General features: G+C 34.8%; 1 protein-coding gene across 1 annotated transcript in view; it reads left to right on the plus strand.

The window, feature by feature from the left end:
* Window positions 1-17,423, plus strand: part of LOC145678735 (C3 and PZP-like alpha-2-macroglobulin domain-containing protein 8) — a 1,617,316-nt gene that overhangs the window by 1,340,019 nt on the left and 259,874 nt on the right. Inside the window, exon 17 of the mRNA XM_081749186.1 lies at window positions 13,692-13,905. Within this exon, the coding sequence (XP_081605312.1) occupies window positions 13,692-13,905 (214 nt within the window). The remainder of the gene's footprint in view (window positions 1-13,691; window positions 13,906-17,423) is intronic.

The raw sequence follows: 17,423 nt of genomic DNA on the forward strand, positions 1-17,423 counted from the left end.
ACCCACGCTCTTAAAACATCTCTATCGTCTCCGCACTCGCTATATACAGAGCCGTATCGCTGAGGCCCATCCAATTCTTGGTGCACTGCTCGATCAGACTCCTGCACGACCACTACATGCCTATCCACCAGTTGAAAATCTACTTGCACTGCATGAGCTTGACCAGGCCACGCCAACCTATAACCCACGTCGTCGCATCTATCAAACCCATCAGCATATCTATCGTCCATAATCTCTTCTACCCTGCACTTCTTGTACTGCATCTAAAGATATAATCATGATCATACATCACCACCGTCAATAACTTCCTGTATCCCATCTATAAACAGGCACCTCTAACACTTCAGTTTTTCTCTGGCCCCGGAGAAGGCGTTACCTTCTGTGGCCCGCCCAGTTTCGACTGGGAATGAAATTGCAGTAAAAAAAAAAAAAATCTTACAGGTATATATCTGATATCGTTTCAATATACCGGTTTTCGTTTTCTGGAAAGTAAATAGGGGCTTCAATTCTAGAAACAAGAAAATCTAAGTTTAACAGTGTATTTTGTATCCGATCTTGAATGGTTTTGAGTCTTGGTTTCTTAAGTAAAATGGAAGTTTTTTTTTCTTTTTTTTAAAGGATTATTATTTTTGTTTCAAGATTTTGGTTGTCTATTAAAATCAAAAGATTTCCGAAAGATCATATAATAATGCTTTAAAAAGTGTCTGTTTCAGTTTCAGTGTTTCTGGCGGGTTTTTTGTTTTTTCCGAAGTGTCGGGCTCTTGCCCATGCCTTCTATTTGTGCTGTTCTCTGGCGGTGTGTTTGTGAATGTATTTGTGTTGTTGGGCTGCTACTGTCGCTAGCCCTTTTGCAAATCCTCCTTTAATTTTTACAAGGGAAATCTCATTACATAGTATGTCTGCATTTTTTAAAACCTATAACAATAAGACCTATTATATGTTCAACTTTACTTTCAAACGTAGATAAACAACAATATCCGTATTCTTCAGCTGTTCAAAAATATGATTGGCTAGTGATGTATCACTCTCGCACTCACACGGGGAACAGCAAGTGCACAATACTTCTAGCAAAAATAAATAAATAAATAGAAGAACGCACCTACACAGTTATAGTAGCGTCATACTCACTAGTCAGTGTGCATTATAATATATTGAAAAAACTATTTTTTTTTTTTTTTGAAATCATATCCTTAGTGGCCACTTTTTGGTTAGTAAAACAAAATAATTTAAAATCGATACGTCAATTTTCTGAGGTGCCGCCATCGGCTTGATTTTTTTTTTTAATTCCTAAATCGTAGCTTTTAAAGACAAAAGTGAAATAGTTATAACTTTATACTATGATCCACTTACGTAGTAATAATTGTTCTCCAGACAGTTCCAATATAATGTAAAAGGATGTCAAGACTCTAGTTCAATTTTTTGTTACTGCCATCCCTCTGAACTGTGTGAAAAGTCAGCGATCTTGTATATTAATGTGTATTTGCAAATTCCGCAAAAAAAAAAAAATAAAATAAAATAATATATATATATATTTAAACATGTTTGTTAGTAATTTTTCTGTTAGGTATCAGACACAAATGGGTCAAAAATCAATAAAATAAAATATGCTCAAGTTTTTATACATTTGGGAAACGTATAATATCTTAAAAGTTTCAAACAAAACTCTCTGAGATACAACATTATAGTTCCTACAGCATATTTCCAAGTAAGTATATTATATTGGAAGTAACCCATACCTCACCACGAGGAGGTGGGTGCAGTTCGAGTTCCGCTCTTCTCGCACTCCTGGACTTATCTTCAATTTTGCATTTGCAGATTACTGGTTCTCAAATGCTTCCTCTAATATTTACGTTCAGTTACTCATTTTTAATTTGTATTCAGATTTCTTTGTGAACTGTGGTATCCGCTCCCAAGATTTTAAAGTTGCCAAAATAAGTCCATGGCGAGCGTCTGCACCACACACAGAATTAGCCACTTCTGGCACAAACCAGAGGCGGGTCCACGGGGCGATCGGGGCGATTGTCCCCCCAGAAGAGGAAACTTTCTTATATATATATATATATATATATATATATATATATATATATATATATATATATATATAACCCATCCCAAAGTTTGGAGCCCTTAAAAGTAGCAGTATGGCAACACACGGCCTTCCCCCCAGAAGTCGGTCCTGCATCCGCCCCTAGCACAAACTTTATGATACTGCGTGAATGTAGCAAGGAAAACTTGACAGTTCTTCACTTGTAACTGCGGCAATTTTTATGTTATGTTGCAGCTCATCTTTGCTTAGGAATTGTGTTAGTAGTGGCTCCGTCAATACACACTCAGACCAGTTTATCATGCCAATAAAAGTTTCTGATTTGAACTCAGGAACTTCGAATTCTCTCACACTGACAGATAAGGATGATGTTCCTGCTTTCATAATTCTTCTTCAATCGAGCCTTCTTATGTTCATATCTGTGTCCGATATCATTGCCAGAAGTAAATGCTCGGGATGATTAAACCATGCATTTCGCATTATCACTGGATCTACGATTTATTTAGTATTTGAATCCACAGATCTAAAAAATGACATAAGTTTCCATAAATGTTTAGCTCCTTGTGTGCACGATGATATAGAACCATAGAACCATACAGAAGCATAAACCTTAATTCTGTAGGAAACCACAATCTTGCGCTCTATTGACGGATTTTCCATCCTGATGTAAAGGCGCAAAATTCTACTAGCAGTTGTCACCTATCTCGCCTGATGTAGCTTTCCAGGGTTTGACTAATCAAACTTGCAGAACAATAGCCCAACGAAACAGCTTGGCAAATATTCAGAAGATATTTTTGATCTGTGCTTAAATTCAAAACTCTGAAGTTCTGAATGCAGTGAACAGCTACAGGTTCAAAATCATTAAGTGGTACGGACTCGCAGTTTTGTAAAGCCATTCCAATTTGTCCTTCGTGTGAATTTGAAACCGTAGTCCTACCATCGAGTTCATGGTTTAAATGTCTAATTGGAAGTTCATTTGTATGCAACAGATTATTCTTTGAAGTGGTTTTCCTAAATAATTTTTAATATTGACCATTACTTCATTTTTTTCTTCCAGTTTTGACATATAAAAATTTTGGGCACTGAAAATTTGAGTAATGACTAACTTAATGCCTTTTCCTCTCAGTGACAATGGGCATACGTGGCCGATATACTTAGATTGTGGCTCTTGAACTAAAACCACATGTTATTTCTTCACTATCCTATGAGGTAGGCCATCTATTCCGTTCAGCACTAGCGTTTGGTCTTGCCTTCCATCAAAATATAACCTTCTAATTTCGGAAGTCTTCAGAAAAGAAGTGGATTCTTCAGTGACAGATTTCATGAATGTTTTTTACCCTCCCTTTCAATCTGGTTGGGATCAATAACTTTCTCCTTTTCCTGAAAAGTGACGAAGCCAGCATCTTCTAAAAGTGAAGGGGGTGCAGCATGACAGACAGACGCTTTTGACCTGCAAACTGCAGAAGCGAACTTTAGTAGTCTAGCTCTCATTTGCTTGACTGGTGGACTCGTATCTTCTGCAGTTCTTTTAGATGGACGGAATTCTTGATATGAACATGAACATTCTAAATCGTGGTCATTATACGAGAGACCTGGTTTAAAGTTTGTTCAACTTGCTTTAAATATTCATTTTACGTTTTTTCGCCCTTACATACCGCTTCATATGCCATTTAGATTCACTTTTGCCTATTCCTCCTATAACCATTTCGTTTTTTCTTCTTTGATCAAGAAGAAATGGCACTTCTAACTTTAGCACTAGTCTTTCTTTTTCACATTTACAATGAATTAATGGATCAGCACATTTACACCAAGCAATTTAAAATAAGGTCTCTGGCAAATTTTTGAAATTGTACTATTTTAGTATCACATGTAGGGTTTGATGATTTTTTCTCTGATTTTAGGGGCCTGACGAACTTTTTCGTGATATTGAGGAATTAGGACAACAAATCGTTGTTGACTTAAAGTAGCTTTCTCACATATAGATTACTTCTTCAAAACTTGAATTATTTTAGAAGCAGCCGATCTTTTCTAGAACCGGAATTCCTCTTCTTTGTTTTCCTTTCCCACAGGAATTATTTCATCACACTTTCTACTGTAGGCAGTTGAACAAAACTAAACTCTTTTGGACACCCAATAATATCGTGAGTAATGTCTGTTATGTCCTCTGACCGTAATTGAGTCTTATTCTCCAATTCCATGTTGATACAATCAAAACAATTGCGCACTCACAAACATATATGGAGAAAACCATAGGGTTGTAAACAATAGGATCAAGCAATAAAACAGTATCATGGATCAACTCTACCAAACTAGCAGAAGCACAACATTCAAATGTTATAATTCACCTCAAACTGATTACTATTTCTGAGTACGGCGATTCCATTTCTTTCGATAATTGAGTTGCAGGGGAGGCAGCTGTCACACACGAATATTATAATAAGTTTATCGGTTTTTCCCCATAGTCAAAACGATGGCGGCACCTGATAAACAAGAGCTAATCATTTTAAATTTCTTTCCTCATTATATTCGGACTGTTTGGGAAACGGTAAATTATTACTAAGGGTAATGCTGTATAAAGTAATAAATATTTCGATTATTGCTTTAAAAATCTACAATTTTATAATTTCTTTTCCGAATTTCAAACCAAGTGACGGCACCTCAAAAAATTAAATTATCGATTTGAATTTTTTTCTATGTTACATTAAACACATTTGGCCAAAAATGGCCAGTAAGGGTAACAAGATTTTTTTTAAAAAAACGTTTTGTCGATACACCCTAGTGTGCATTCTTAAATTTAATATTTCTATCATATTATTCGAGTGTAATATTATCAGATAATATATTGTACTTAATCTATTTATAACAGATATCAGTTTTATATTATTGTTTGATAGTAAAACGGTAAACTAATTTGCAGATAAGTATTAGTGTCGACAGACCAATAGAAAACCACGTTACACTTTGCTTTGTTTATCGTAATTTAGAAGTAATACTAGAAGAAACAAACGAGAAAAAATGGCCTAACCCGGAAATAACTGCAACACAAATGGTTTTTTTGTCTATCACTTCCAAATAGCGTTGCTAATAATATATTCAAAATCCGCTTTCGTAATGCTTGGGGAAATTCCGCCATCTTGGATTCAATATGGCAGCCACACCAAGACATCGACTCACACTTAAATGACAATATCTACTCACATATTTAAGCTGAAAACTTCGTTCCTCCGCCATTTTCAAAATAATAGCATACCTTAAGGGATGCAAGTTTACATATCTCTATGTACCACCGCCATATTGAAAAATGGCGGCGATTATTAAAAATGTAGTTTCTTTTTAAATTGGCAATAATGTTTTATTGGCAGATAACTCAGAAACTAAAAGAGATATGCAGACATTTCCTGAAATAAACGTAAAAGCTCATGATCTTAGCTTTCCAACGAGGGTACTTATGTTCGTTTATCTTACAAAGTAACGGAGCTAGTCGAATTTATGTGGCACTGGGTGTGCGATTTTCGATAATATGACTTTTTTCTCAGGTTCCTGCTAGAAGCTAAGTAGACGCAGTATACGGATTGACCAGTAAATAATTGCAACACAAATAATTTTTGAACCAGGATGTGTATCAAGGTGTATTTAGCTACATATTAAAAATCTTCTACTCACCTCCTTGGGGAAAGTCCTCCGAAATTTCGTTGAAATATGACTTCTGAGATTTCGTTCAGATGTCGCTACAGATCGTGATAATCCATCATTGAAATGAAAGAAGATGTGAAAAATTGCTCAAAATTACGATATTTCTTCAGTCCTTGTTATGGTTAACGCTACATGTCTATTTGAAAGGCAAGAATTAAAACAGTGTAGCAACCTCTTCACTGAAAAAATTGTCCTCGTCTTTACAAAGTTTACACCGTTTTCCACATTATCACAAGTTTCTTCCAGGCAATTGTCACTAATTTATATTAGTAATGGATCACGTTTCTGGCATGAATACTTCATGTCTCTATTGTTTTCATGCATGTATATATATAATGGATAACAATTAAAACAGTGTAGCTATCTAATCATTAAAATGAATGATCATCTTCATAAAATTCTAGAATTTCTTTACACATTGCACAAGTTTCTCTCACATAATGCCCACATTCAATGTACAAACTATATCTACTTTGCACCGCATATGTGTATGTTCATACCTTATATGCATATTCAATACATAAAAACTACATTAATAACTAAAACTAAGAATTTTCATTTTCAAAAACTTCAGTTTTGTCTCACATTATCAAAATATTTAACCAGAAACTAGTCACAAATTGATGTACAAAACTGTCCATACTAGAAGAAACTGATGCTGCTCCTTGCATCAACACACCATACTGACATAGTTTTCTGCGGATATGTATATTTAGTAAATGGCAAATAAGCAGCACACCAACCTAATTACTAAAACAAGTCGTCTTCATTGTCAGAATGTTCTGATTCCCTTTCTACATTATCACAAGTTTGTCCCAGACACTGTCCACAAAATGATGTACAAAACAGACCATACTTCTTGCAAGAACACTTCATGCTTATACAATTTCCATGACAATTACAATGAATGATTTCCATCATATTCTCAGGAGCAGGTTTCCTGTCCATCATCACTGGAAAATACATTCCCTTATGTAGTCGCCATCCCCAATCTTCTGGTCGCATTTGAGAGGATAGACTCTTCCTTTCCATGATTTGGTAGTAAACACGCAGAGAATGATATTTAAGTGCATCAGGAGTAGGGGGAAGGTTTTCTGGTCGTACAAAATCTGTTGCTGTACTGATTTTGCTAGAAAACCTTCTTATTCTTAAAGCAACAAGAGATTCATCTTCCTTGCATTCGTACAGCCTTGCTGTTGCCTGTTCTCCAGCACGAATAATTTCTTCTTTAAAGGCATTTTTAGAATTAAAAATAGAGGCCTCATCGGAATTAGCTAGTTGTAATGCCACTTGTTTTCCTTTTCCAAAAAATCGTGATGTTGTATCACAACCAAGAAATACATGGATACATAGAAGATTGTTACAGAGTTCGCCAAGGTCTGTTTTCGTAGATTTAATGTCCCAAAGCCTAGTTTCTGTTTTATAAAACAAAGCATTCGTGTTTGACGGTGATATATTTAGAAGAAGAATGAGCAGATCAGTATCATTTCCAACAACACAAGTATCTTGGTTTCCTGATTCTTGAATAGTTGTGTTGACTATCAGTGTGTCAGCATCCCTGTCTGAATACAAAACTTGAAATCCAACAGCAGAAAGCTCCAAACCCAATTTTCGAATTAGTCTCTCCCTTTTCATAGAAAGTTTCATTTCTGGAGAAAGGAGCACTTCAGGAGCGCTCAAACCTCTAGTTCTCCTTAGGTGTGTGCAATACATTATCGATGGACCACTAATGTAACCATCGAAAATAACTGAAGCGTCACTGAAGTGTGTCTTCATGTAAGAAACGTAGGACTCAAATACTGTTTTGAATGTATGATTCACTGGCAAATTGACCTGGTGGAGCAACCACCCACCGTCAATCACATATTTACAAGACGTTGATGTATTTGAAGGTGAACTTGTCATTTTCCATAAAGCATTAACCAGTGCTGATTTATTTGCTGGTCGTAGATTCTAATAATCTTCAAATAAAGTTCTTGGAACAGAACAAAGCTCATAGGAGAAAACGTCTTCTAGATTCATGTTTCCTCTCATAGCAACAATTGCTAATCTTTGGAAAAGCTTGTTATGTTCCATACTGATTGATCCGGTAATCGTATGTATGGATTTCTTGTCTGCCATTGTAATGGCTTTATCCTTCTTCGAAAATATGAATGAGTCTGACGAATTTTCCTTCATTTTCAGTAAAATATTTTGTCCAACACATTTTGCTTTATCAACATTGACACGATCTTGACAGTTAAACCGTTCGTAATATTAATAAGTTCCTCTTCAGTTCGGAACGGCTGACATAATGTTAAGAAATCAAGTATTTTTTTTAGTATCAGCTGCATCCCTACTCATCCTCTTCAATGAAATATCTCTATGCTGGTTGGTGTGCTGCTTATTTGCCATTTACTAAATATACATATCCGCAGAAAACTATGTCAGTATGGTGTGTTGATGCAAGGAGTATGGACAGTTTTGTACATCAATTTGTGACCAGTTTCTGGTTAAATATTTTGATAATGTGAGACAAAACTGAAGTTTTTGAAAATGAAAATTCTTAGTTTTAGTTATTAATGTAGTTTTTATGTATTGAATATGCATATAAGGTATGAACATTACAACGACTCACCAAAGGTAATCGTTAACCCTGGTTCGGCTACTAATATAAGTAAATGTTTAGTGGTAGTAATTATTCACACCTTAAAATATCTTCCGTGATTACATTTACTAGTATTCTCACCTTTTATACTGAAATTACAAAACGATGATACGTATTAAACAATTTTATTCGTTGATTCTCTTTGAACGAATATGCACACAGACTGTCTTGCAATCGTACATGTTTGTTAGGTATCCATAAACAACTACATAGCAACTAATTATACAATAATGTATGTTTCTTACATATATTAAAAACATTCTTCTTTTGTTATTTTTAAATTAACATTATATCTGGTATAGTGCTTATGTAGAAGCACTTTCTGCCCAAAAATACAAGTAATTATCAATTTATACAAAGTATCTCGTTGTATAAAATGTCGCCCGACGATGGGACTGAATATAAAAGTTACAAGGGAGCTTGACTTTTATATTTAAGAACCACTGGTCCGTTTATAATAACAATATTCCATAATCACGTCCTTTACATTTTGATCGACCCTCGCATATATATAACATTATTTATTTTCATTCATATAAATATATTTATAATAAATCTTTCATTTCATTATCATTTATCCTTTATTACATTAATATATATATTTTATTATTATTAAAGCGTCGTCGCTTATTTATATAATTAACGAAGGGTACGGATTCAAAATAGTAAGAAGCAATTACATTTTAAAACATGAGTCACCATGATCAAGGGCGCATTATATAGTAATTACTTTAGATGATATTCTACAGTATGCATTGTATCAATTAAGCGTCAGAATATAGAAGAATCTTATTCAAGTAACATATAAGATGGTGCATGAAGACAGTCGTCGAATAATTAGCTTAATATAATGAACCTTATACTTAACCTAATCTTTGACAATTAAGTTTCAACACAAATCAAATATACTATAAATAACCTTTGCTTTTAATGAATCGAACTATAATTCTTCATATTAACAAGAAAGAATTAAAATCATTTGAAAATTATCATTTGTTGAAACAAATGTGATAAAATATTTATGAGTCCATTAACTAATCCTATCAAGTATAGTGCTTGTATATCAAAGTCATAAGAATTGTTTTCATTATTGATATTAACACATAAACTTAAAAATAAATGTTCATAAGAATCTATAGCTGGTATGGGTTTAACCCTTACTTCATTAACTAGAGTCAGTTTAAATTTGTACTTGCATATGATTCTAATAAAGTACATTGTACTGCACAATCATGATTAGGTTCCGTACTATTTTGTACATGTATTGCGTCGTGATTCTGATTTTGATACGAAGTGCCATCTCTTGAACAACGATTATGTCTATACATAGGATTTGTAGCATTTCTAGAATTTCGCCATGTATTTCGATTGTTTTTATGTCTACTTCGGTTGAGTGATCTGACATAATTATTGTCACGATTGGTTAGGTTAGGTTGATTCCCAACATAGCTTTGCCTATTTTGCTCGTTCTGATTGCTTGAATTTACTCGGTTTAGGTTGTGTTCCGTATCGTTCACACTACGGATATTTAGATTCCGAACAGGTACAAAATAATCTGAATTGTTTTTAATTTTATCTACTCCCGCTTGATGGTTCGGTGGGAGTAATAAATGAGGGATTAGTTTCATATATTGCGATCTATCTATACACATTATATTGCACTCGTCCTGAAATTTTTCTAGGAAAGAAGTAGCATTTTCGTTACATTTACCAATGCATTTACTCATAACACGTATTTCACTCATATTTACGCTTAACTTTACCTTCCTTTTATCATTCCGTGTTCTTGTTGAGTGACCATTCCTACCTACGGCGGGATGTGTAGTTCCACCATCTCTTTTCGGCTCAATTGTATTCTTCGGATGGATCTCTTCCAAAATAATGTCCTCATTCTTCGGATGGATTTCTTCCAAAATAATGTCCTCATTAGATACGGGTGAAGGCGAGGTCATCTCTTGTGAACAAGGAACTTCCACACAATCATTAACCATGTTGTTATGACATGCATTATCTTTAATCAGCAACGTCTTAATTTCTTCATACCGTCGGCTGGATTCCTTGGATTTCTGCTCCATCATCCGCTTTAATTCCTCATATTGTCTGCTGGATTGGTTGGACATCTGAACCAAATTTTGTTTCAGGGCTTCCATATCGTCTTTTAGGCTTTGTTCATGCCGCTGTAAAGCTAGTATGATTCTGTCTTCTAATGTCATTTCTGGTGCTGGATTTTGTTCACCGCTACCACTGTCACTGATTTCTTTCTCCATTGCCTCACCGTTCATTTTTCTTGTGATTATTCTACCACTTCTAAGTCTTGTCAAGTTTGTAGTCATTAACCTTATTACAGAAGTAAATTCACCCTTACTTTACTTCGGGATATGAATTTACAAAAGTCCCGGGTGAGGTAAACCAAAATTTTTACGTATTAAACAATTTTATTCGTTGATTCACTTTTGAACGAATATGCACACAGACTGTCTTGCAATCGTACATGTTTGTTAGGTATCCATAAACAACTACATAGCAACTAATTATACAATAATGTATGTTTCTTACATATATTAAAAACATTCTTCTTTTGTTATTTTTAAATTAACATTATATCTGGTATAGTGCTTATGTAGAAGCACTTTCTGCCCAAAAATACAAGTAATTATCAATTTATACAAAGTATCTCGTTGTAACATACACATATGCGGTGCAAAGTAGATATAGTTTGTACATTGAATATGGGCATTATGTGAGAGAAACTTGTGCAATGTGTAAAGAAATTCTAGAATTTTATGAAGATGATCATTCATTTTAATGATTAGATAGCTACACTGTTTTAATTGTTATCCATTATATATATACATGCATGAAAACAATAGTATTCTGAAGTATTCATGCCAGAAACGTGATCCATTACTAATATAAATTAGTGACAATTGCCTGGAAGAAACTTGTGATAATGTGGAAAACGGTGTAAACTTTGTAAAGACGAGGACAATTTTTTCAGTGAAGAGGTTGCTACACTGTTTTAATTCTTGCCTTTCAAATAGACATGTAGCGTTAACCATAACAAGGACTGAAGAAATATCGTAATTTTGAGCAATTTTTCACATCTTCTTTCATTTCAATGATGGATTATCACGATCTGTAGCGACATCTGAACGAAATCTCAGAAGTCATATTTCAACGAAATTTCGGAGGACTTTCCCCAAGGAGGTGAGTAGAAGATTTTTAATATGTAGCTAAATACACCTTGATACACATCCTGGTTCAAAAATTATTTGTGTTGCAATTATTTACTGGTCAATCCGTATACTGCGTCTACTTAGCTTCTAGCAGGAACCTGAGAAAAAAGTCATATTATCGAAAATCGCACACCCAGTGCCACATAAATTCGACTAGCTCCGTTACTTTGTTGGAAATCTAAGATCATGAGCTTTTACGTTTATTTCAGGAAATGTCTGCATATCTCTTTTAGTTTCTGAGTTATCTGCCAATAAAACATTATTGCCAATTTAAAAAGAAACTACATTTTTAATAATCGCCGCCATTTTTCAATATGGCGGTGGTACATAGAGGTATGCAAACTTGCATCCCTTAAGGTATGCTATTATTTTGAAAATGGCGGAGGAACGAAGTTTTCAGCTTAAATCTGTGAGTAGATATTGCCATTTAAGTGTGAGTCGATGTCTTGGTGTGGCCGCCATATTGAATCTAAGATGGCGGACTTTCCCCAAGCATTACGAAAGCGGATTTTGAATATATTATTAGCAACGCTATTCGGAAGTGATAGACGAAAAAATCATTTGTGTTGCAATTATTTCCGGGTCAAACCGTATATTGCCTCTACTATAAGGCGGAATAGATAATAGAAATATTTATTATTAATTTACATTTCATAAAGACTTCATATCTCACTAACTTTCTAAATAGTTTATTATTGTCTTTCAGTTATGCATTGTAACTCGATCGAAATAATAACTAATAGACAAACTTTTTAAAAAACAAGGGTTTTACATAATGCAATGTAAAGGAGATTTTTTTGAAGGTGAAAATGAAGAAATAGGACTAGGAATAAAAGCATGGGGCGCAATTTAATGCTCATGTGACATTTCTAATACAGGGTGTTCCAATATGATGTGGCACATTTTAAATACAATATCTGGAGTTGCAATAATAAGCTTTAATGGTAATTGTGATGAATACATAAGTGACATGTAGGAGTTTCGAACAGTACGTTAAGTTTTGAAAATCACGTCATTCAGGTAGCCACCATTACAACGAGAGTATACTTGATTTCTTTCTGTCTTTAGCTGCAGAATGGTGTAGTGGAGCGTGTCAACTGCGTCGACTGCAAATTCGCTTCTGATTTTTAAAATATATATAATGCATCAATTGTTCGTCGTTTACTGGCGTATACTCTCTCCTTCAGATAACCCCCAAAGGAAGTAGTCTGCCAGTGATAGATCTGGTGATCTTGCTGGTCATTTGATAACATGAAATGAGTAGGGATGGCCAGAACCGGTTTTCGGCTCTAAACGGATACGGTTCTAGGACATCCGGTTCCGGAACCGGTTTTTCGGATCCAGGTCAAATCCGTTTCAATGGTGGCAGAACAAATCCCTCTTTCCATTTTGAAGTTGACCACCCATAGAGGTATTCCTGAGACGCCCCTGATTTCAGAACCACACCATGTGATTTGGCACATCCACGTTGGTGATAACATTTTTTGTTGCAAAGATTTTTGAGCATTAGGAGCTGAGTTAAGGCCCTGTTACGGATTTCGTGAATCACCCTGCTCCCTGATGCAGTTACACTATGAGCTAAAAGCTCTGAAGTAGCAATCAATGAAATCACGGAAAAGATTATCGTTACTTTTGAACTCCTATTTCATATTCAATTATTGTCAGAGTTCAGTAGCTTAAATTAATTCTCACAATTGCGTTATTATAACATATTAGAAAAACAACTACGGAATACTTATAATGTTATCTCAAAATTACACACGATGCTCTTTTTAAAACATTTCATAATGAAAATATTAATCTTGAATCATACACAGCTTATATATAACAATATAACCATATTGATAAATGATATAGTTAAAGCTATAAAGTATGAGAAATGTGCTTGACAGAACCACATTGATATAACATCTTAAAAAGGAACTGTGAAATACTTATTTTCATTGCTTCAAACTTAATAATTATAATATCATAGTAGCCTAACACTTAAAAGTACGGTACTGAATGTTTCACAACCTGTAGACGTACATTCTATTGAGTAATGTGCCTAATAATAAGTTTTCCTTTGCAGGATTTGGTGTCCATTTAATAAGTGCTCATACACCTCAACTGCTGTCAGCTTACGAATTCCGAACTTTTTGGATTACGTGGGATAAAGGGACAATAGCTGTTGGCGAAGGTCCAAACTTCCACAACAGTACTCTTCTCAAGTGGCGTTTGGATAAAAAATTGAGAGTATTACATCTAGCATTTGCTTCGACTTGGGGACATTCTGCAGAGTTCAGGTTATTACTTTTAATTTGTTATCTACTTAGTCTTATTGGTTACGTAGAATGAGAAGGTGCATCAGGTAAGAATATTTTAAAACTAGAAATGTTTTCGAAAACCAACGTTAGAACGAATCGACGACTTTTTCAGACCCACTCATGTGTGAATGCCAGTTGCATATTTATGGGGAGGGGCAGTCATTCTTAATTTTGTAATTCTTTAGGGGGGCCCGAAATAAATTTGTTAGTTCTTCGCATTCCACGTACAACGATAATCCTTCTTACCATTTCTAAGAATTTCATTGACTGTCCATTTTCTTATGCTCTTTGTTCAGAAATAATACTGTAATTGTCAAATTTCATTCAATGTAAGTACTACGTTTTTTTTTCGCTAATTCTACTCTTCTGTTTCTTTTTCTTACTTGTTACTTTCTTTTGTTTGTCCTATCATACTTTCGTACGTTGTTAGTTGTGATTCAAGTCGGCCGTCGTCAGTAACACCAAAACTAAGAGGAGCTGATAAGCGAAACTGTTGTTCCACACCAACTTACACGGATATCAACATAACGGAACTTTAGTTACTATAACAAAGGAATATTTACATTGTTTAGTTAATAAATGTTTGAACTAAAGAAAATCAAGAGCGGGAGGGGAATAAATAGACCGGGAAATTAGGTAGGCCAAGAGGATGCTTCTTTTTTCTTATGTCAATAGAATAAAAGGTTAGATTTCATTGCTACACTGTTGAGTGTATCATATCACATAAGATTCACCATTCTGCAATTCTTGTCATTGAAACTTCCATTTATGCATAAATTAAAATATATTTAATTCTCAAACTCAGGTGGGCAATTGAGTTCCTCCTGCTTCCCCGTGTTGTGCATAGCACCCCGAAACAAGATTCTAAATACGATACCAGCACCCCGAAACAAGATCCTAAATACGATAGTCAGCCAAGAAAGCTAGACCTGGTGAAGTCAGCATATGATAACATCAGAACTACAAAACCTGCCCTGCATTCTTTGCCTCAATGTTGGCATGATTGTATAGCAAAACACGTTCCCTGTTTATTGTAAAACATACCTTTAGCCGTTTGTAAATTACGTGAGTTTCTTCCACATTTTTCCCATATACTATGTACTGTAATCGGATTCAAAATTTTAGGTCACTTGGGGCACCATTTAATATTATTCAATGAAGCTATTTTTTTCCTGGCTTAATTTAGTCCCATATGGAACCATTTTAGGGGGAGAGACCAGCCCGATCTGAAAATTGATATTTATGGACCACCCTAAGATATATATATATATATACCTTCCTCGCTCCCAATTTACGTCGCTGAGTTTGGAATTAAATGGCATTGGAGGTGTTACTCTTCATCTCAGCGACCCCAAAAACCATGGATTCGACACTAATATCAGTCATTTTTGATCATTTTTTTAAATATATATCAACCTTCCTCCTCAATGAAGTTACGGCGCTGAATTTGGATTTAAACGGCATTGGAAGTGTTATTCTTCATCTCAGCGACTCCAAAAACTATGGATTCGACACTAATATCAGTCATTTTGATTATTTTTTATATATCAATTCTTCTTCTCAATGAAGTTATGGCGCTGAATTTGGATTTAAATGGCATTGGATATGTTATTCTTCATCTCAGCGATTTCGAAAACCATGAATTCGACAATTAGTGAAATTTGCCTATTGCTGTCTCTTTTAAGAAGTTATTTGGTTAAAATTAGCAAAATTTCATCAGATCAAAGAGCACATTAAGAACCCAGTTTCATTCAAGAGCCCTATTTGTTGCAACAGAAAAACTTCAACATGGTAGATGTGTATGCAGCTGTTAAAGTCCTGTAATTAATCCACAACCACGAATAAACGACTATAAAACATATAAAGGAAATAAGTGCAAACTATTCATTTTCAAGAATAATTACAACAGTTTTATTTTCGATTGCTTCTTTTTTAAATATTCGCAGTATTGGAGTTTCTCAACTTACACTTTCACGCATTTGAGAAAAAACGGCTCCATTCCGTTGTTTTATTAGTAAAATTAACATAATACAAAGATTTTTGTTATTTTCCCAATGTTTCCGGAAAGAAACCGGAAAAAACTTTTTTTTACCAACGATCCTAAATTTCCGGAAATTTTACAACTACTTAGAAGTAAATCAAACTTTTTGTATAGCCATCATGTAGAGATCTGCACGGGCCGGGCTGAGCTTGGGCTGACACTGATTTCTCTTCAGGTCGGGCCGGGCTTGGGCCGATTAATTGCAATTCTTCAATAACTATTCACTTTCGTTAAACGATAATTGGAATCAAGCCAAACGTTGAAGAAGTGTGCCCGTGAAAAATGTTACAAAGAATGCAATAGCTATTTACAGTTTGTGTTGCTTAGGGGCTCCACTTTCACTGTAGAGGATAGCAGGCATTGCGCAATAAAGTAAGCTCTGACCTTGGCCTTTACTGAACCCAAAATATAACAAGAAGGGGTGCGGAAGTTTTGCCTGTCGCTAAACAATATTACCATCTTCACTTTATGCTAAAAATCAATTAAGTTAGATTTTTGTTACAGGAAATGGACTTTTTGTTCTCTCGATGACAGGCAAAGTTCTAGGAGGCAATGGTACCATTCGGGAGGCAAGCGTCAGGTTGTGAACCAGAGTTTAGAAAATGTTTCTGAGGGTTAGGTCAAGTTTAACACTAAATTTTGAGAAAGATTGGGGTTCGAGCTTTTTTTTTTAAAAAAAAATTATCGGGCCGGGTTGGGCCAAAAACTTCTAAAATTTATCGAGCCCGGGCCGGGCCAAGAATTTTTTAAAAAACTTATCGGGCCTGGCCGAAAATCTCCAAAACTTTTCGGGCCCGGGAATGGGTACATTCGGGCTGGATTGGGCTCGGACCGAAAAATTCGGCCTGTGCAGTTTCTCTACCATCATGTAAGCGCTATACAGATTATGCCACCTTCAGTGTATCACTTCAATTTATTCAAATATCCAAACACATTTTTTATTTTATAATCTTGTGTCCGTCCAAATGGAGGCCAGAGAATTTATTCCTTTTATGCAAAATTACAGCTCTCAAACTACTTCTAGCCAAATAAATGAAACTCCTTCACTTTGTGTTTTTGTGTCCATGACTCAAGTACATTGGTACAACTCAAAACCGTTTCTATTAACTAAATAGTTCTTCTAATAACAAAATTCTGGAAAGTTCCATCTGACGGTCACAATAAGATCTTATTTTAATTTAATTTAATTTTACAGTATACTTCTGTCTTTGACGGTAGTTCCAAAGTAAGAAATTTTACTTTGTGTTGACTATATCAGTTTTTAAATGTGTATTTTAAATTAGCTTGTGTTAACAGATGAAGAAAATAAATACAGATTTCCCGAAGGCAACATTAGTTTCCTCGTTTGGCTCCAGTTCTTACTTCATGATTTTAAGTGTCTTTTGAATTAAAATACGATGAGAAACTAAAATAAGAAAATTCCCTACTAATTCTTGTACCCAAGAATGGTACATTA

This window comes from Thermobia domestica, chromosome 2, assembly GCF_964235325.1.
Source record: "Thermobia domestica chromosome 2, izTheDome1.hap1.1, whole genome shotgun sequence".
In the NCBI taxonomy this organism is placed as follows: domain Eukaryota; kingdom Metazoa; phylum Arthropoda; class Insecta; order Zygentoma; family Lepismatidae; genus Thermobia; species Thermobia domestica.